The sequence below is a fragment of the Zingiber officinale genome, chromosome 4B (genome assembly GCF_018446385.1).
Source record: "Zingiber officinale cultivar Zhangliang chromosome 4B, Zo_v1.1, whole genome shotgun sequence".
NCBI lineage: Eukaryota > Viridiplantae > Streptophyta > Magnoliopsida > Zingiberales > Zingiberaceae > Zingiber > Zingiber officinale.
The window spans coordinates 20,202,585-20,223,501 of NC_055993.1; the positions used below are offsets into that span (position 1 = coordinate 20,202,585).

At 37.5% G+C, this 20,917-nt stretch overlaps 1 protein-coding gene across 1 annotated transcript; it reads left to right on the forward strand.

Annotated features, from left to right (window-relative positions):
• Nucleotides 1–1,113: 1,113 nt before the first annotated feature.
• On the forward strand, nucleotides 1,114–5,612 carry LOC121974834 (probable metal-nicotianamine transporter YSL12). Its single transcript, XM_042526093.1, has 6 exons — nucleotides 1,114–1,752; nucleotides 3,178–3,341; nucleotides 3,417–3,514; nucleotides 3,600–3,734; nucleotides 3,936–4,125; nucleotides 4,271–5,612. Exons 1-6 carry the CDS (start codon nucleotides 1,350–1,352, stop codon nucleotides 5,375–5,377), a joined length of 2,097 nt encoding a protein of 698 aa, XP_042382027.1. The 5' UTR covers nucleotides 1,114–1,349; the 3' UTR covers nucleotides 5,378–5,612.
• Nucleotides 5,613–20,917: the final 15,305 nt, after the last annotated feature.

A 20,917-nucleotide genomic window follows, 5' to 3' on the forward strand; every position in this document is an offset into this window, starting at 1 on the left:
CAAATGTACATCTAGGGTAAAAAAAAAATTCCTTAAAGGATTATTACACGAATCTTAGAAGGTGACTTCATCTCCTAACAAGCTCTAACAAACTGGGGACCACTTTATGACTACGAAGGTTACATGTAGTAATATAAAAAGGGGATCCTCTCCGTTGGCAAGGTAAACAAGTTTTGGCATCCAAATTCTATTTCAAAGTACTTCAGTTACTGTACTTCTGCTACTTTTTCTTCTCCCACCTTTGAGAGAGTGATTGACTTGAGCGTTAGAGAACCTAGCCAGGGATCCCCACCTCGGTCTTAGGTCACTAACGCTTTATTGACTCATCTCATTGTGCGTAGAATCGTTGAGGAGCTCTTCCGGATCTTCAAGAGTTTGTCTTCCTCAAAAACAACTGTTCGCTGGAGCTAGCGCACCACCTCGCAAATTTTAGACAGAAACAGAATGCTTTCTAATGTCGTCAGTCTAAGATATTTATAGAAGTTTCTCCTCCAATGGTGTTGTGAATTTTACGATGTGAGACTAAAGAAAATCATGTCGTGCATATTTTTTATATAAAAATAATTTTAAAAAATTACTAATAAACTTTAAATTTATTTTCAATATAAAAAATATTAACATAATTTAATTTTAGATTTATCAAAATTAGTTATTAAATAATTCATATTCTTGATTAAATAATAAAATTTGATAGGTTTTATAACTGTTTTAATATCATTTTGATTAAAATGATTTTAAAATTTAAGATTTAACTGAGTGAGCAGTTAGACATATATTTCACAGTTAATTAAATTGGATCGTAAATTCACTATAGCTACTATAAAAATATCATGGGAATAAGAGTTATTTTCAAGATGGATGAATTTTAAATTTAGGGTAATGTTAAATGATCAAAATTTGATCATCCTCTATATATATATATATATATATATATATATATATATATATATATAAAAGAGATAAAAATTTTTAACTCATCAGATTCGGACAACAAATGTTAAAATTTAAATAATTACTATAATATATTATTGGAATACGGAGCGCTTTCAGGTTAAAATAATCGATGAGACATCCGTTCAATGTTTTTTGAAAATATACTTTTGATGACTCCGGCTGGAGGATTCCAAATACAGTCGAATCCGTTCAACGGGAGTGGCCTCCCGATGTGGACGCTTCCAAGATTCACATTTCCCAAGTCAATTTGTTAAGAACACCATTCGCCAGCTAACCGAATCCTTCAATCGATCCTGTGGTTCTTCCTCCCTCCCTCCCTCTTCATAAACAGCCTCTCTTCTCACCTCCTCGGCACCCATTTCCTACGGCTTAATCGTCACCCATCCCTTCTTCACATGGCGTCCGAAGAGGTTGAGATGCAGAGCATTGTCAAGGAGGAGAAGCTGCGGCGGAGGCGGAAGGAAAAGGGAGGAGAGGAGGAGCAAGAGGAGGAGATGTCGGTGGAGTGGGCTTTCGAGGGGCAGCGCGTGCCGCCGTGGCGGGAGCAGCTCACGGCCCGCGCATTGGTGGTCAGCTTCTTCCTCTCGGTGATGTTTAGCGTCATCGTGATGAAGCTGAACCTGACGACGGGGATCATCCCCTCGCTCAACGTCGCTGCCGGGCTCCTCGGGTTCTTCTTCGTCAAGCTATGGACGAAGGCGCTCGAGCAGACCGGACTGCTTCGGACTCCCTTCACGCGACAGGAGAACACCGTCATCCAGACCTGCGTCGTCGCCGCCTACGGCCTCGCTTTCAGCGGTACGCGATTCCGAAACCCTAAAAGTCTTTGCCTTATGCCCTCTTTCTTTCTCGTCGTTTTTCAAAGATGCCATTTCAAAAATCGGATACTTCTCCTTCTAAGCATTTCGAGTATAGGGACTATTTTGGGTTTCTCAATCTCTGATTTTTTTTTTTTTTTTTTGGTTTAATCATTTTACTTTGTTCTAGTTTTAAGATTGAAATTATAGAGCTCTGAGTGATGGCGCTTTAGTTCCTAAAAAATTCTGATTTCTTCTTTTTGATTTTGATCTTCTCCAAAAGTTTGATTTCAAAATGTCTTTGTTATCCTTCAAGAGTAATCTTTGTTTATTTTAGTCTTTGAGTGTTATGTTTGAGGAGATGCTCTTGAAATTGGAATTGTTTTTGAAATCCTCTGGCGAAAGCAATTATGGAGCGTGGAACTTTATAGCTTTCTATCAATTAATGCGTTTGGAAAAATAGAAGATAGATACTTGCTATCTTTACAAAGACGATTGGTGGGTGGGAGTTGTGGGCATTCATAGAACTTTGGAGGGTTGAGGGATCATGTGCATTTTGTAGTCAGCAGTTGACAAAGGATAGTGAATTTAATCATCTGAAAATGGATAAAGATCATTTTTTTTGTTACTTTGATTGCTCTTTTAATTGTTCTGAAAACATAGTATCTGTTTTTAGGAAAGTTCTGCCTCTTTTTTTCTCTTCAGAGAGAATGAGTTCAGTAAAGTAAAAAAGGAAAACAAGATCTTATGGATACCAGAAGGAAACAAACTATGCACTATAATATCAACTTTGATATTGCCAATTCCTAAGAAATTATTCTTTGTTTTCTTTTCTTGTTTTTGTCACATGCGACAGCATGTGAGATGGGGAGTCATTTATGTTTTACCATTTGATATCTTTAATATAAAATTTTGAATTTTAAATTAGTAACGCAAATTGCAAATAGAGTGAGACCAGGGTTGGAGTTCATTAAATTATATATAAACAGTGTGGGTCCTACTTTGAGATAGAGATCACCACAAAAGTATTTCATGGTTCATTCCTGTAAAACTTGACTAATTGTATACGTTGAACAAACCGAAATGGTCAAATATCAACCCATACTTTATCCATGTTTAGTATTTTTTTTTTAAGTGAGATTGATAGTCGACGATATGGTTTTCTAGAAAGACTTCTAAGATTAGAGTATCATTTTGGACTTTTATGTACGAGATGGAAACAGTTTCTCCGGGAACCATTTTGGTCCACTGATGACAATTGTTTCAAACTTAAAGTTGACTTCCATTCTTTTGGAGAAATTGGGAGAGAATGTATAAGATAGCTCTTGCATGAAGAAAACTGTGATGTTGGTTGTGTACTGTATTTGAATTATATATCTTAACGATTTTAACATTATACAACTTTTTTTTTTGTTTTTATTGACAGGTGGTTTTGGAAGTTATCTTTTTGGTATGAGCTCAAAAATTGCTGCTAAAACAACTGAAGAAGATACTTCTCAGAATATAAAGGAACCGAGCTTAGGATGGATGATTGCATTTATGTTTGTTGTTAGCTTTATTGGTTTATTCTCTGTTGTGCCACTCAGAAAGGTTTGTCCAATTTTCATGCTCTTGAAGATTGAACTTGACTATAGCTGTCAGGATGCTTACTTAAACTTGTTATAGATAATGATCATCGACTACAAGCTGATCTATCCAAGTGGTACTGCCACTGCATACCTTATCAACGGCTTCCATACATTGAATGGTGAAAAATTAGCCAAGTAATAAACATTTGAATTTTCATTTCTCTTTCATCTTGGAATATCCAGCATAATTTATGTGAAACTTTTTTTTTTTGGTTTCTAGGAAGCAAGTATGGATGCTAGGCAAGTGCTTTATTGGTAGCTTCTTTTGGGGATTCTTTCAGTGGTTTTATACTGCTGCTGATGGTTGTGGCTTTGCATCATTCCCTACCCTTGGTCTTAAAGCCTATGAGAACAGGTAGTTTGGATTACCTGGATTTGTTCTATTTAATTGTATGTGTTGAAAATAATTAGTTGAAGGTCAATCAATATATCTTATAGTTAGAATTGATAAGCATGAACACTGAAAAGTGTAATGGGTCCTGAGGCAAAGAAAATATTATTCGATATAAAATAGTTGATAAGCATGGTACTTGTGGCTTAACCTTTTCTCTTACAGGTTCTACTTTGACTTCTCTGCAACATATGTTGGAGTTGGAATGATCTGCCCATATTTGGTGAATGTATCTGTTCTCCTGGGAGGCATCCTTTCGTGGGGAATCATGTGGCCTCTTATAAATAACCAAAAAGGTCATTGGTATCCAGCTGATACACCACCAAGTAGCCTTCATGGTTTGAATGGCTATAAGGTAAACCTCTGGCCATTTAGAATGTCACTAGTTGTTAACTTGCTTTTGTTAGAATTACATCACATACATATTTTCACTTCTTAGTACGTAGTTGTGTTCCCTTTTCTCTCCTATTCTACTCATTCTTTATCCATGCATTGTACAGGTATTCATAGGCATTGCCATAATTCTTGGTGATGGCCTTTATAACTTTGTCAAGGTTCTACATCGAACGATTGCTACCTTCGTCGCTGCAGCACGCCAAGGTCCCAGCACTCTTCCTGTTACAGATGATGACAGCCCTGCACCTGCTATCGTCTCTTATGACGATGAAAAGCGAACTCAGGTCTTCCTTAAAGATCAAATTCCACAATGGGTAGCATATGGGGGCTATGTGTCGGTTGCTATAATCTCCATCATTACTCTTCCTCATATCTTCCCTCCACTCAAGTGGTACTTCATCTTGGTTGCTTATATTTTCGCCCCAGTTTTAGCATTCTGCAATGCCTATGGGTGCGGTCTTACAGATTGGTCTTTGGCTTCCACCTACGGGAAGCTTGCTATCTTTGTAATTGGAGCTTGGGCTGGTGCCGCTCACGGTGGTGTCCTCGCTGGCCTTGCGGCCTGTGGTGTTATGATGAATATTGTCTCGACTGCCTCAGATCTTATGCAGGACTTCAAGACTGGTTACCTAACGCTGGCTTCTCCCCGGTCCATGTTTGTGAGCCAAATCATTGGGACCGCGATGGGTTGTGTGATCGCTCCAAGTGTTTTCTGGCTTTTCTTCAAGGCCTTCAAAGATATTGGCGAAGAAGGAAGTCAGTACCCTGCACCCTATGCCACCATATACCGTAACATGGCTATTCTTGGTGTTGACGGCTTCGGCTCACTACCAAAACACTGTCTCACTCTCTGCTTCATTTTCTTTGCTGTCGCGATTATGATCAACTTGATAAAAGATCTGGTTAGCCCGAAGATTGCACGGTTTATACCAATCCCAATGGCAATGGCTATTCCTTTCTACATTGGATCGTACTTCGCCATCGATATGTTTGTCGGAAGCGTCATATTATTCATCTGGGAAAAGATCAACAAGCCGAAGGCAGATTCCTTTGGTCCGGCAGTGGCATCTGGTTTGATATGTGGTGATGGGATATGGACTCTGCCACAAGCCGTGCTTGCACTTGCTCAAGTAAAGCCACCAATCTGCATGAAGTTTCTTTCGAGGAAGATGAATGACCAGGTGGATACTTTCATTTCGTCACTGTCTTAAATCACTCCTTATCGTCCTAATTGTGATTATGGCATAATGTCATATTACTATTTTTGTTTCTCTCTCTCTCCTTGTCTGCTTTGCTTCCTCTCCCAGCCAAAACAGTTGCTGGTTGTGTTGCTAGCAGTGCTTTATCTATCTTGATGTGCATATTTTAAAATGTCTGAATCCTGAACATAAAATGGAAATGTTGTATGAACATTCTCTCAGTTGTAGCATTTTGGCAAACCCGGCATATATAGAAAAAAAATGTCTGTTCATGATAGAATCTTTTGTCAAAAATGAGATGGATCTTCTGCTGGTCTCCACTCTGATAGTCAGAGACATTATATTGATTTGCGAGTTTGGATTGCTGTTTTTATTTGTCAATAATAATAATAATGAAACTGAACTATATATTTAGAGTCGAGTTTAGAAATCTGTGAGGTTTCATATATTTATTCTATTCAATGTTTTTTAGGCACCTTTGGATTCTGGTTGCCACACGATTATCTTCAAACATATGAATTGTTCGGATTATGCTTCAGTTACATAACTATGCTATTTTTTTAATAATTATTATTGATTTATTTTCATTAACTGTTACAAATTATTATATTGTGATTTTTATTTTAAATCTTTATTGATTTCTTTTTGAGTTTCTATTATTTTTAATATTATTAATTATATTTTGATTTTTTAAAATTTTCCCCATGATCTATTTAGAATTTTTGACTATCTATTAATATTAGCAATATCCCAAGCCCTAGTGCAACTAATATATATATATATATATATATATATATATATATAGAGAGAGAGAGAGAGAGAGAGAGAGAGAGAGAATTGATATACTGCGGACAAAGGCCGTGCGGACCGCTGCGGACATGCTTCCTGATCGGTCTGGTGACCGATCAGGGAACCTCCTGATCGGTCTCTGGACCGATCAGGGAACGCAACGGTCCGCACGGACTTTGTCCGTAGCATATCATTTATATATATATATATATATATATATATATATATATATATATATGATGATAAAAAGCCGAAAGCATTCAAAGCCTTATAGAACTATCTTAATTAATTCTAACTTACCAACATAAAATAGGATGTGTCTTGGTTAGGAAGTGAGACCCCCAACTACGAAATCAATCAAAACACTATGATTTATCACGCAACTACTTTGCCACCAAAAGTATGCTCAATATCGCAAAGGGAATGTCCCAAGCTGGAGGCCAAATATCTCTAGTAATTTTTCTCTAATGCATCCATCAACCCCTATCATACGGATTCTAAACTTCTTCAAGTTGGCTTGTAGGCCTGCTTAATCCATGACTATACATAGGTAGTCAACTATGTGGGTGACGGTGGACTCATCTTTGTGTCCAAAAACTTGCAGGTCATCAACATATACTAAAAATATGACTCTAGTCCTTGCACACATCTAATGTATGTGGTGATGATATGAAAACAAGGTGGGGTCTAAGTCAAGAAAGTCGGTTGACATGGTGCTCAAAGTTAAGAAGAGGTCAATACTTAGACTTGGCAGGGTCATTTGGTTCGACCGAGTGGTCTAGCCGATCGGGTCGCTGGGCCGATCAGACACCGAATCCCTCAGAGTCGATGAAACCTCGAGTTGTATTAGTGACATTCAGAGATGATTCAAGTGTCTCTGCTAAGTGCTCTAGCTGATCGAATTAGAGATCTGATCGGACATGCTGGACACATGGCCCGATCGGATCATCTGGTCCGATCAGATCAGACTCTTTACACAAGTGTGAAGGTTGAGCGTAGGTCGAGTCCTTAAGAGTGACATCCATCCTTTATTCGATCCGATCATGCCTGTAAACAAGAGTCGATCAGACTACAAAGGGAACTCGGTCGACCGACTAGCCTATCCATTAAGCATATAGATAGCCCACATACTCAATGACTTGATATTTCTTCTTGGCATTTGCAAAACACAAAAATGGTGGATCTATTTTTGAAAAGTTGTCAAAATGAAAAAATGGTTGGTCCTTTTTTGACAATGCTTTGATATTTGTACAGAGAGTAAAATTAACACTATAAAATAGGATCTCCATCTACAAGTATAGGTACGCTAATGCAAACACTACACTACGTAATCTAAGACACTTAGATTCCATTGTTCTTCACTACTGTTCATTGCATTTCTTCTCAGACACTTGTTTGACTTGAGCATTAGGGTTTCTGCACTGAGAACCCCTCCTTAGCCCCGTTGCTGATGTTTTTTCCAGCTACCTTTTGTTTTTGACATGCAGGATCGCACGACATCTTCTATTTTTAACTCAGAGTCTTTTCACAAACAATATCAGAGTCATGTGCCCAGTATTTCATCTCTCCTGATTTCAGACATCATCAAATTTAGCATCGTTTGTGGGAATCTTAGCCTAAATATGAAACACAAAGATGGAAGAGATTGGACGACTCACTATAGTTACTTTGTCGCAAGAAGACTTGGAGCTGCTAATAGCCACTCGAGTGCAGAGATTGGTACAACAACAATCAGCATTCGGGTGTCCTTTGCCAAATGACCCGGCTGTATCAATGATAGGCTCTTACCGAATGAGAGACCCTGATGGAAGGGCTGACTTGGTTCCCACTAGCTCCTCTTCCTCTGGTGCAAACTATCTATAACCTTATCGGGCTTAAGGGTATGTTTGTATTACATAAATATATACCTTGTCGAATATTTATGCTCAATGAAAATGGAGGTAAACTCAACTTGGAAGGCTCATGTATTGGTCCCAGTGCGGACGGTTAGAGAGAGTGAATAGCCTGAAAAAATAGAAATAACCCATTTCTTGATCTTTCAACTTTGTTAGATAGCTCAATTAAAATAAAACAAAAAGAAATTGAACAACTAAAGAAAGTAAGACGGCTATTTACTTTGTTACAATATAGGTGGTTGTTAATCCAAGTCATTAAAGAAAGCTCCACTAGAAAATACTCCTTTGCTGAAGGCAGAGTAACCTTTTACACACTTTTAACCTTACAAAAGACTAGGAAAATGAATACAGGACTTGTAGTTCAGTTATACTTTAATTCCTAGCTCTAGGAACATTTTATAGCTCCTGAAAAATTTTATCCATGGCTTGAAGGTACCTCCAAGATGGTCCAAGGCCCCTTCAACGAGACAAGTTTTATCACCGAACATAAAACTTTATCTTCGGCTAATTGTCATTGAAGGCGCCTTCAATAGGATGGAAGATGCCTTCGACACTGTTCATGCAAGATGCCTTCCAAGCCATTGAAGGCGTCTTCTATGAGGTAGATCAACCTTTTAGCTGATCTTTGTTCACGTAGGTGATGTTCCGATTAACCGGAGTTGAGCTCACCCAAACCCAACTCTAACATTCTCCTCGAGCAGGCTTCCTCCTTGGCTTCTCATCCCTTAAATGTCATGCACGTCCTTCTCATCCACCGGTGTACTCTTCTGCAGCTCCTCGTCACTTGGATGCACTGAGCCCGTCGACTCTTGTCCCATGCCATCATTCTCATTCGTTGCGTCTTCCGCTCAACTTCTTGTGCTTCTAAGTTCTTACATACTTAGACACAAGACATCAAATATAAATAGGACATAACTTAACTTGGTTGACCACATCAAAACTACCTCGAGGTACTTACAACCTCCCCCTTTTGATGTGCATCAACCCTAGTTAAAATTAGGGTAAAATAGACATAACAAATAAATTGACATGAATCAAGCAATTTAAGTTTTGCAAATAAACACTAATTATTTAGCAAATATAGAAATAAATTTTCAATTATCCCAACTCCCCCTTAACTTATACTTATTTCTCCTCTTTTGATCACATCAAAAAATTATAAAAAATAAAATAAACAATTAGAGAAATTTAAAATATTTTTTTAGGGGTACATAATAAGAATTACCAATAAGCTAATATTTTTCAGAAATAATTTTTAAAAATATTCTATTCTTATTAATTAATCTTCTGTTTTGACAAAAATAATTTAAAAATCATTTTTTGATTTTGAAATATCCTGAAATATTTTTCAAACTTGAACAAAATTATTTATATCAATAGAAAAGTTTTCAAAGTAAAACATTATTTAATCGAATAGAACTAATTTATTTCAATAGAACAACCTAATTTTTAAAAATAAATCTTGAAAAAAAAATTCAATTCTAAAAATTCTGCTAATTTTCGTAGATATATAAAATAGATTATTTCATTCTAGAAAAATTAAAGTTTCTAAATTTTTATTTTCTTAATTTTTTAATATTAAAAATTAAATTTTTATAAAATAATTCATATAATATTCTAAAAATGTCAAAAATTTTTATTATGATAGAGAAGATCATATTTTATTGCAAAAAATAAAAGTTTTTAAAAATAAATCTGTAAAATATTTTTAGTTTTTAGAATATGATTTTTGTTAAGAAAATTCATAGAAAATAACTTAACGGAAAACAATTTTGAAAGTTTTTCTGTTAGCAAATAATACTTCTATTTTGCACAAATAAAATTTTGAGCAATAAATATGATTAAAAAATTATCAAAATAATTGATTCTATAAAAAAAAAAGAATAAATCAAGCAAATTAATTTTATTGTATGCATAGAAATTAATTTAATGAGCTAAATATGATTTTGGTATCCAAAATAAATTATTTTCTACTGGATTAATCAAAAAAATTTATGGTATATGATTTCTAGGGATTTTTTTATTTTAGTTTTTGTGAAATCTGAAATACCAATTAAGCTCTTTACATTTTAAATTTCGAAGAATATTCGAATTTTCACATGCATAGTCATTCTTTATTTTTTTTATTTGATCTTTTAATTTTATATTTTTAAATTAGCATAAGGGCATGAATTTGCTAAGTTTAATTTTAATCTAGCATTATCTTTTTCTAATTTTAACATATTTTTAGACAACATCTTAATGAATTGGAAAGACTTTTTAGGAGATAGTGTGCGTATCTTACATACCTCGTGGTTTGTTTCTCCCCCTTCATCGTTGCTTTCCTTTGAAGATTCTCCCCCTTCGTCGATGCTCATCTCTAAGGAACTTTCGGAGTTCCTCTGATGGTCTACCATCAAGGCTAATCCGACGTACTCTTCCAATTCCGATTCTGATGATGATGATTCGCCTCATGTTGCCTTCAAGGTCTGGTGATTCGATCTTGTTGGTCTTTTGCCCTTGTCTTTCTCCTTCTTCTTTAATTTTTGGCAGTCATCCTTGATGTACCATTCTTCTTGATAGTTGTAGCATTAAACCTTCCTTTTGCTCCGAAGATGCTTTTTTGCCTGCGACTTGTTAAATTTGTTAGTTTTAATAAATTTGCTAAACTTTATTACCAATAATGCTACTTCATCTTCGTCGATTGATGGTTTAGAGTCTTGTTCATCCTTCTGGGCCTTCTGGGCTAGGTTATCATTTGACTTCTCAATTTCTATGGGATTTGCACATCGAGTTTCATGAAGTTCAAAAGTCAAAAATAAATTTTCTAGTGTACTTATCTTGAAGTTCTTAGAGATGTAGTGTACATCTACTAAGGATGACCATTCTAGAGTTCTTGAAAAAACATTGAGTGCATACTGGATAGAATCTCGGTTCATTACCGATTCTTCGAGATTGTTGAGTTGATTGATGAGTTCTTTGATCCTTGCTTGGAGTTGAGCTACCTTCTCTCCCTTATTCATTCGGAGGTTTATTAGCTAGGTTCGGAGGATGCCCCATTTTGCTAACTTAGCTTCTGAAGTATCTTCATGTTGTTCCAAGAATTTCTCTCAGAGATTTTTGGCAGAATTGTATCTACCGATTCGATCGACCCCTTAGGGCGAAAGAACGCTCAGCAGATGGAACTATACTTTGCCGTTAGCCATGAAGTCTGCTTGTTCTTTCTTTGTCCACGAGTACTCTTCTTTTTCAACTCCTTTGTTGGTCCGTGGGGGCACCAAAACTATATTTCATTATTAAAATTATTTCAAAGTCTATTTTAAAAAATACCTCCATCTGATGCTTCCATTACGCGAAGAAATTGAAGTTGTTTGGCTCTGAAGCTATTTGGAAATAAAACCATACTTGTGTTAGTAATTAGCCCTAAGAGCCAATCATGAGATGATTAGGCCTTTTGGTTACTAATTGAGTTAGACTCAAATGAACCCACTCATTGGATTGAGTTCAATCCGAATTAGACACATTGAATTAATGGGTTAGACTCAATGGGTTAGACTTATTGGGTTATTGGATTAATGGTTAATCCAATATAATAAATCCACCCATTAAGAGGAATACAAAGAGACAAAAGACCCTTGGTATTCATGGGATGAATATAAATAGGGTTTTTGCCATTTATTTTTCATGAGATGAATTAGATGAAGAAAAGGTGACTCTTGATCTCCCTCTTCCTCCTCCTCCTTCCTCCATGGCCGATTCTTCAAGATTGGCCGAACCATGCTTCTTGCTAGCACAAGAGGATGGTTCTTCTCCGAAGGCTTCGTTCGTGCGACGAACGAAGGATATGTTCGTGTGGATACCATAGAGGCGTGAACGCTTGAACACTCTGAGATCTGGATCTAAAGAAAAGGTTGCTATCGAGATTGCGAAGGGCATGCAACAAAGGTATAATCCTATCATGTAGCTTAGCATAGACTATGAATAGAAATTGTTTCTTCCCTTCGCATGGATCCGCTGGATAAGAGGAACTAGTAATTTTTCCGCTGTGCTTTCACGTGTTTAGCGCGCTAGATCCCAACAACTTGAATCAGCCATCATCTTGTTGCTTTAGAGGCGCTTAGTCTTTCTGAAGCTATTTAGCTCTGATACCACTTGTTGGTCCCGGTGCGGCCACTAGAGAGGGGTGAATAGCTTGCAAAAATAGAAATAATTCTTTTCTCAATCTTTCAACTTAGTTGGATAACACGATTAAAATAAAATAGAAAGAAATTGAACAACTAAAGAAAGTAAGAAAACTATTTACTTGGTTACAACCTAAGTGGTTGTTGATCCAAGGCATTGAAGAAAGCTCCACTAGAAAATACTCCTTCGCTGAAGGTGGAGTAGCTTCTTACATACTTTTAAGCTTACAAAAGATTAGAAAAATAAATATAAGATTTGTAGTTCAGTTGTACTTTAATTCCTAGCTCTATAGGCTTTTTATAGCTCCTAGAAAATCTTATTCGTGGCTTAAAGACACCTCCAAGATGGTCCAAGGTGCCTTCAACAAGATAAGTTTTATTACTAAAAATAAAACTTTATCTTCGGCTAACGGTCATTGAAGGCACCTTCAATAGGCTAGAAGGCTCCTCGTTCCTCAGATGCACCGAGCCCATCAGCTCCCATCTCGTGTCATCCTTCTCATCCGCTGTATCTTCTACTCAACTTTTTATGCTCCTAAATTCTTGCACACTTAGACATAAGACATCAAACATAAATAGGACCTAACTTAACTCGGTTGATCACATCAAAATTACCTTGGGGTACATACACCATGTATTCTAGACTCTCGTATTGTTTGACAGAGTTATAAGTGTGCTTACTCATGCGCCTAAGTCCCAAACTTTTGAGTCGTTCGGCCAAGTTATAAGGCAGTATGCTCTCTTGCCTATACCCCAAACTCTCGTATCATTCAATTGAATTATAAGTGAGCTTGCTCTTGCGTCTATGTTCTAAACTCTCAAGCCGCTCGGCTGAGTTATAAGTGAGCTTGCTCTTACACCTATGTCTAGACTCTTAAGCCGTTCGACCAAGTTGTAAGCGAGCTTGCTCTCGCACTTGTGTCCCAGACTCTCGAGCCACTCAGCTGAGTTATAAGCGAGCTTGCTCTCGAATCTAAGTCCCAGATTCTTTTGCTAATCGACTGAGTTATAAGCGTGCTTGCTCATGCAGCTAAGTCCCTGACTCTTGCATCATTTGGTCGAGTTATAAGTTGTAGGATCGATGCACGTCAGAGGGGTGTGAATCATGTATATTTAAAAACTTGTTCTTTTTTAGTTTTTGAAATGAGTGCACAAAAAAAAAAGAAAGAAAACACAAGAAAAGACAAAGTACATGATTAGTTACTTGGTTTGGAGTCTTCGGCGATTCCTACTCCAAGACATAGGTCCCTTGGACCTATCAATGGATAATTCACTATCAAATTGCTTCTTTACAAAAAATTAGGTTGGTAACAAAACTGCCAACCTTAGAATTTAATATGCAAAAAATGATAGAAATATTACACAATAACTACACATTACTAAAGTTTACGCTCGTTTAAGCATGTAGCGGCTTCGTATCATTCTTCAGTCATTGAAGATTGAATGCGGCTGCAATGTGAGGTCGTAGAATAGTCGTAAGAGCTTGTGTATAAGTTGTGTCTCTTAAGCTTCGAGCACCTCCCTTTTAAAGCCAACTCGAACCTGATCCAATCCACTAATCTCGTAAGACTTGACTTTTATCGGTTAACCGATCCTCACTGTTTGGTCGACCGAACCTCTAATCCACTCTTGGCTTATCTGGTCTGAACTGCTCGTTGGCTATCCACCTTTTGATCCACCGATCCCTTCGGTCAAAATCCAATCCTGAGCTAAATTTTGATATGATCTTCTAGGATTCAGTTGATTGATCCCTAACATTCGGTCAACCGATCAAATCAATTTTCCAACCTGTAAAATGTTAGTCTTCCTGCAACACAGAGTTAGAAAAATATTATAAAAGCATGAATGTAGTATGCCTTAGACCTAGTCTAGGTCTAGTCAGATCTCAACCTTAAACTCCTAGGTTAGAGTTAGGTTAGATCAACGCCTATGTCCCAAAGGGACTCGTCCTCACTGAATCACTCTCCTCCAGTAACTTACTTCACTTACCGGTTGCAGCCACTTAACTTGCCTCTTGACCCACTAGGTTTTCCTACCAGTTGTCAAGTCCGCAGACTCAACTAGACTTCAGCTAGCTCTCAAGTCCCGCATATCTAGTTAGACGTCCTACTAGATATCGGATCACTCTTTGACCTATCTAGAATTCGTGCTAGTTATCAGGTTCTCAGACTTAATTAGGCTCCAGCCTGGTATCGGGTTCTCTAGACTCGTCAATTTCTACACACTTTGTAACAAGGTTAGACAACACAACATCTAAGTTTAATCTATTTATCATTCATCAAAATCTAAGTTTGACCATTGGTGCTAACTACACCAACATAAGCGAGCTTGCTCTCACGCCTAAGACTCAAACTCTCGTGTCGTTTGACTGAGTTATAAATAAGTTTGCACTCGCACCTAAGTCTCAAATGTAAGTATCCGATGGTAGTTTTGATGTGATCAACCAAAGTTAAGTTAGGTCCTATATATTTGATCCTTGTGTATAAGTGTGTAGAAGCTTAGGATCACAAGAAGTCGAGTGGAAGATATAGCGGACGAGAAGGATGACATGGGAATTGAGTCAAGAGGCTCGGTGCATTTGAGTGATGAGAAGATGCAGAAGAGTACACTGATGGAGTGAGAAGGACGTGCATGGAGCTTTCGAGGGATGAGAAGCCAGAGCAGAAGACTGCTCTAGGAGAAGGTAGGAGTTGAGTTTGGGTGAGCTCAACTCTGGAAGGCCAGAGATCACCTAAGCAACCGGAGAAGGAGTTAGCAATCGAAGAAGGCTTCGAACGGTCAGCCAGAGGCTAACTGCTTCCGACACCATGACCAGCTGGTCCGGACGCTCGAACCACCAAGGAGCATCACAAGTGCCTCGTTGTAGTGTCATTACTGTGGATCACCTTTGGGTTCATGTCAACAACGGTCCGGGTGTCCGGACAGGGTCCAAGTGCCCGAACATGAAAAAAAATTCAATCTCGAAGTCATTGCGAAGATGTTGCATGGAGATAAAGTTTGCCTCACTAAGGGCACTCGAAGAGGGTCCAGGTGCTCGGAGTTGCTACATCAACAAATGGTTAGTTTCGACTAATGGGCTATAAATAGAGCCTTTGTCTTTTTCATTCAATACAACACTTACTGTAATCAAATTTCTATTATATTCATCAAGTTCTGTGCTTTCAATGTCTTGTACAAGGCTTCTCTGCCTTTGACTTGTGTCAAAAAAAGGAGTCTGTTTGTTGAGCTTCACTTACCTTGGATTAACAACCTCCATGGTTGCAAACCAAATAAACACTTTGGTCACGTACTTATTTTTATGCATTCTAGTTTCGTTTATTAAAAGTGTTTGTATTAACTTTAGTAGAAAGTTCCGAGAAGAGTGTTTTTTTGTAATTTTAGGCTATTCACCCCCTCTTGTTAGTCGCACTGGGACCAACATTAGACTCTCACACCTTTTGATCGAGTTATAAGTAAGCTTGCTCTCACGCCTAATTCCCAGACTCTCATGCCATTCGGCTGAATTTTAAGTGAGCTTGTTCGTGCTTAGCCTCTCACGTCATTTGGCCGAGTTATAAGCAACCTTGCTCTCAACCTAAGTCCCAAACTCTCACACTGTTTGGTCGAGTTATAAGTGAACTTGCTCTCGCACTTAAGTCCCAGACTCTCATGTTGATCAATTGAGTTATAAGCAAGCATGCTCTCGTGCATATTGTTATGGCCCGCCATGTTGGATCGAGAAGCGCTAGAGGGGGGGTGAATAGCGCTTGTGGCTATTTCGTTCGATTATCGGAAAACTATCGGAGTTAAAACGTGCAGCGGAATAAGCGGAAATAAAAAGAGACAACACAAAGAGACAGGTCGATTTTACTTCGTTCGGAGCCTAAGTCGACTCCTACTCGAAGGCCCGCGATCCTTGATCGCTTCCGGTGGGCAACAACTATAAGCTCGTTAACAGATTACAATTATGAGTACAAATAAAAGCTATCAAAAATTATACCGACGACAAGAAGTACTAATTCTGAAGCTTCGGGTCGTCGGGCACTTGTAGTAGCACTTCGGAGCGTCTTTTGGAGCAGCGTGTTGATGAAAGATCACTTAGAATTCGTTGTGCTTTGAAGCTGCACCTCAACCCTCCTTTTATATGCGGTTCCGGCGATCCCTTCCGGCGCCGAGGTGACGTGGCCAACCAACCAGATGCTCCACGTGGCGAAGTCGCGATAGCCCGGACGACATTTTTCCAGCAGGCTCCTCACCGCAAACAAAGGTTAGTCCGAGCAAAATACCTGCAAGACAGTGTTAGAATCTGATAAAACACAGTAGTAATTGACAGTCTTGACCGTCCGAGTCTGACTTTGGATTTCCAGTTGGAAGCCCTAGGTCGACCCGACGCCCTCTGTTCCCTTCTGGGAACGCGTCCTCACCTACTCCACTCAGGAGATTTACCTGTTGCCAGTCGATCCTCCAGATCGACTGGACTTTTGCTCAGCACTCGATGCTTCCGGACTTTCTGCTGGACATCCGCTTCCCCGGCTAGTCCAGTCTTTCACCTGGTTCGCGACACCAGGACTTTTTACTTAGGGTTACCACCCCCTAGAGCTTTTGCCTGAAGCCATCGACCTGCCAAGACTTTTCGCATATGGTTACCACCCCCTATGACCTAGAGTTATCGCCCCCTAGGGTTTTCCCTTTGCCTAACCGCAGCTAGGACTTTCCTGAAATCCTCAAGTAGGCTTGTTAGACTAAAACACATCTTAACTTCGAATTCTTTGCCGTTATCAAAACACGAGTTCGATCGTCGGATGCTTCCCGCACCAACAATCTCCCCCTTTTTGATTATGGCAACACAAATTCGAAGTTAAGTAAACAAGCGAATAGATAGTCATTTTAAACACAGGCAAAATTTTGCTAAGTATAGATGAACAAAGTAACTAAAGTAAATTTTGCCCTATATACTCCCCCTTAACTTTGGCTCCCCCTTAATTTTTGCTCCCCCTTAATTTTAACTTTTAACTTGAATTTTATGTTTACATTTTTGCTACTCTTCCCCTTTGCCATAATTAAAAAAAGGGCAATGTATAAAGAGTTGTACATGATTAAAGTTAGCAATATTTAACAGAGTTTGGAAGTTTAAGGTCAATTGGAATTTAAGTTTTTAGGACAAGATTATTTTTTTTTTAAGTTCAGTTGGTCCTTAAGTCCAAGCACAAGTCATGTTTATATATTAGGTATCAGAGCCATAGAGAACAAAACATTCTTAAAAAAAGAAATTGAGTATCCTTTACCAACTGTCTAACCTTTAGCTACTTGCTGATTGTCTATAGGACAATAGCTTTTACCAGGTTAATCAAGTTAAGTTATTTAGGTCCAGATAGACTTGACTAGAGCTGGAGAACTTTAACTTGATTAATGTTTATTGCATATTTAACGCACAGACTCATATTGATGCACAGATATAAGCATTCTTGAGTCCAGGCTATACCCTATGCATCTCACGCCATTCTATGTTTTTCAACCACAATCAAGGTAAACCTAGGTGTTTTGTGAGATGCTCTGGCTTAATTCTAGGGGAACATGATATCTAGGGGGAAGTCCTAGACTAAACCCAACTTTTGAAAGTCTAGTAAAATTGGAGTTTTTGAAAACTGTTTTTCCTAGAATTTGAAAACAAAATAATAATAGTAAGATATCTATTCTACCCAACACATTCCTATTTGCCTTCTAAGTCCACTGAACTCAAGTTCAGGTAAGGGTTTTGTAAAAATGTCAGCTAGGTTTGATTTGGACTCAACGTGGTTGAGTGCAATTTCACTTTTAGCTACATGATCCCTTACAAAGTGGTGTTTTACCTCTATGTGTTTGGTCCTAGAGTGGTGTATAGGATTTTTGGTCAGATTAATTGAGCTGATATTATCAATAAAGATTTTAGTATTTTTATAGTCTAGTTGATAGTCTTTTAGTGTATGCATCATCCATAACAATTGAGATGCACATTCTCCTAGAGCTATGTATTCAGCTTCTGTAGTGGATAGAGCAACACAATGTTGCTTTCTGCTTGACCAACTTACTAGGCATTGACCTAGAATCTGGCAGCTACCACTTGTACTTTTTTTGTCTAGCTTGCACCCGGCATAGTCTGAATCAGAATAGCCATAAAGGTCAAAAGTGCAAGTTCTTGGATACCAAAGTCCTACATTTAGAGTTCCTTTAATATACCTCAGTATTCTTTTAACATATGTTAGGTGTGACTCTTTTGCACAGGATTGGTATCTTGCACACATACCTACTACAAACAGTATGTCAGGTCGACTTGCAGTTAGATAAAGTAAACTCCCTATGGCACTCCTATAGTATTTTGGGTCTACAGATTTTCCTTCAGGGTCAGAGTCAATGTTTATGTTGGTTGCCATTGGAGTATTTATAATTTTTGAGTTTTCCATGCTGAATTTTTTGATTAACTCCTTAGCATACTTAGTTTGATAAATGTAGATTCCATCTTTGGTTTGTTTTATTTGTAAGCCTAAGAAAAAGTTGAGTTCCCCAACCATGCTCATTTCAAATTCACTTTCCATTAACTTAATAAATTCTTTTAGAAATTTTGAGTTAGTTGAGCCAAAAATTATGTCATCAACATAGATTTGGACTATAAAGATGTCTTTTCCTATAGTTTTCACGAACAAAGTAGGATCGATTTGTCCTTGGTTAAATTCTTTGGATATTAAGTAATTAGATAATCTTTCATACCATGCTCTAGGGGCTTGTTTTAGTCCATATAGTGCCTTTTTTAATTTAAATACGTGATTAGGGTAGTCTATGTCTTCAAACCCTGGAGGTTGGCTTACGTAGACTTCTTCCTTGATAAAACCATTTAAAAAGGCTGACTTAACGTCCATTTGGTACAATTTGAATCCTTTATTGGCTGCATAGGCTAATAACATCCTAATGGACTCGAGTCTAGCTACTGGAGCATAGGTTTCATCATAGTCTAGGCCTTCGACTTGACTAAACCCTTTGGCTACTAACCTTGCCTTGTTTCTTACTATATCACCGTGATCATCTAACTTGTTCCTAAAAACCCATTTAGTATCTATTATTGATTTACCTATGGGTTTAGGTACAAGGTCCCAGACTTGGTTTCTCTCAAATTGGGCTAATTCTTCCTGCATTGCAATGATCCAGTCTGGATCAGGCAGGGCTTCTTCTATAGTTTTAGGTTCAATTTTAGAAATTAGAGCAATCTGACTAAGGTTTCTATAGGACGACCTAGTTCTGACTCCTAGGTTTGGGTCACCCAAAATTTGGTCAGGTGGGTGAGAGGTGCTTATTCTAGTTGGTCTTATCTGTGAGTCAGAAACTGGTTCTTCAGACTCATTAAGATTAGGTTGGATTTCACCATCATCTACATCTCTTGGGTTAGTGTTAATATTTGTATTTATATTAGGTAAGTTGTTTTCTTCATCAAACATTACATTAGTTGTTTCTTCAACTTTCAATGTATTTTGATTATATACTCTAAAGGCTCTACTGGTAGAGGAGTATCCTAAGAATATTCCTTGGTTAGATTTGGGTGAAAATTTTCCTAAGTAATCTTTAGTATTTAAAATGTGAACTTTACAACCAAATACTTTTAAATAGTTTAGATTGGGAATTTTATGATAGTAGAGTTCATACGGTGTTTTGTTGTGATATTTGTTTATTAAAATTCTGTTTTGAATATAATTTGTCGTATTTATTGCTTCAGCCCAAAATTGGTGACTTAACTCATATTCGTTTAACATTGTCCTAGCGACTTCTTGTAGTGTTCTATTTTTACGTTCGATTAGTCCATTTTGTTGGGGGGTTCTAGGACATGAAAATTCATGTTGGTATCCATTTATTTTACAAAATTGGGTGAACTTATGATTATCAAATTCCCCTCCGTGATCACTTCTTATTCTTTTAATTTTAGTATCTTTTTCATTTTCCGTTAAGTTGCAAAAATTACTAAATATTTCATAGGTTTTATCTTTTGTTTTTAGAAATTTTACCCAAGTGTACCTGGAGTAGTCATCAATTATTACTAAGCAATATTGGTTCTTGTTTAGTGATTTGGCTCCATGTGAATCAAATAGATCAAGGTGAAGGAGCTCAAGTATGGTGTTGGATCTTTCTAGGTTAGTTGACTTGTGGGTTGACTTGGTTTGTTTTCCTTTTTGACATGCATCACAGATTGAATTTTCAATAAATTTTAATTTGGGCAAACCTCTAACTAGACCATTTTGACTCATTCTTGAAATAAGTCTTGTGTGTGTGTGACCCAGCCTTCTGTGCCACAGTTGGTGTTGCGAGACACTTTATAGAGGATATTGATAAATTAATTGTGTAGATGTTATTTTTCCTAAGTCCCTTAAGTTTAATATCTGGATTTTCAATATTTTTAACTAGACATCCAGATTTATCGAAATTAACTAGATATCCGCTGTCACACAATTGACTTATACTTAGTAAATTAAAGTTAAAATTGTCAACCAATAAAACATTTCGAATAACAAAATCGGAACTAAGTTCAATATTACCTTTTCCGATTACTTTAAGTTTACCGTTGTTGCCGAATGCAACTAATCCTAGACTCTTGTACTTGAGTTTGGTAAACTTCAACTTGTCTCCAGTCATATGTCTGGAGCATCCACTATCCAACATCCATTGATCCAATTCCTACACATGAAGTAGTTGAATTGGTTTCTTTTTAA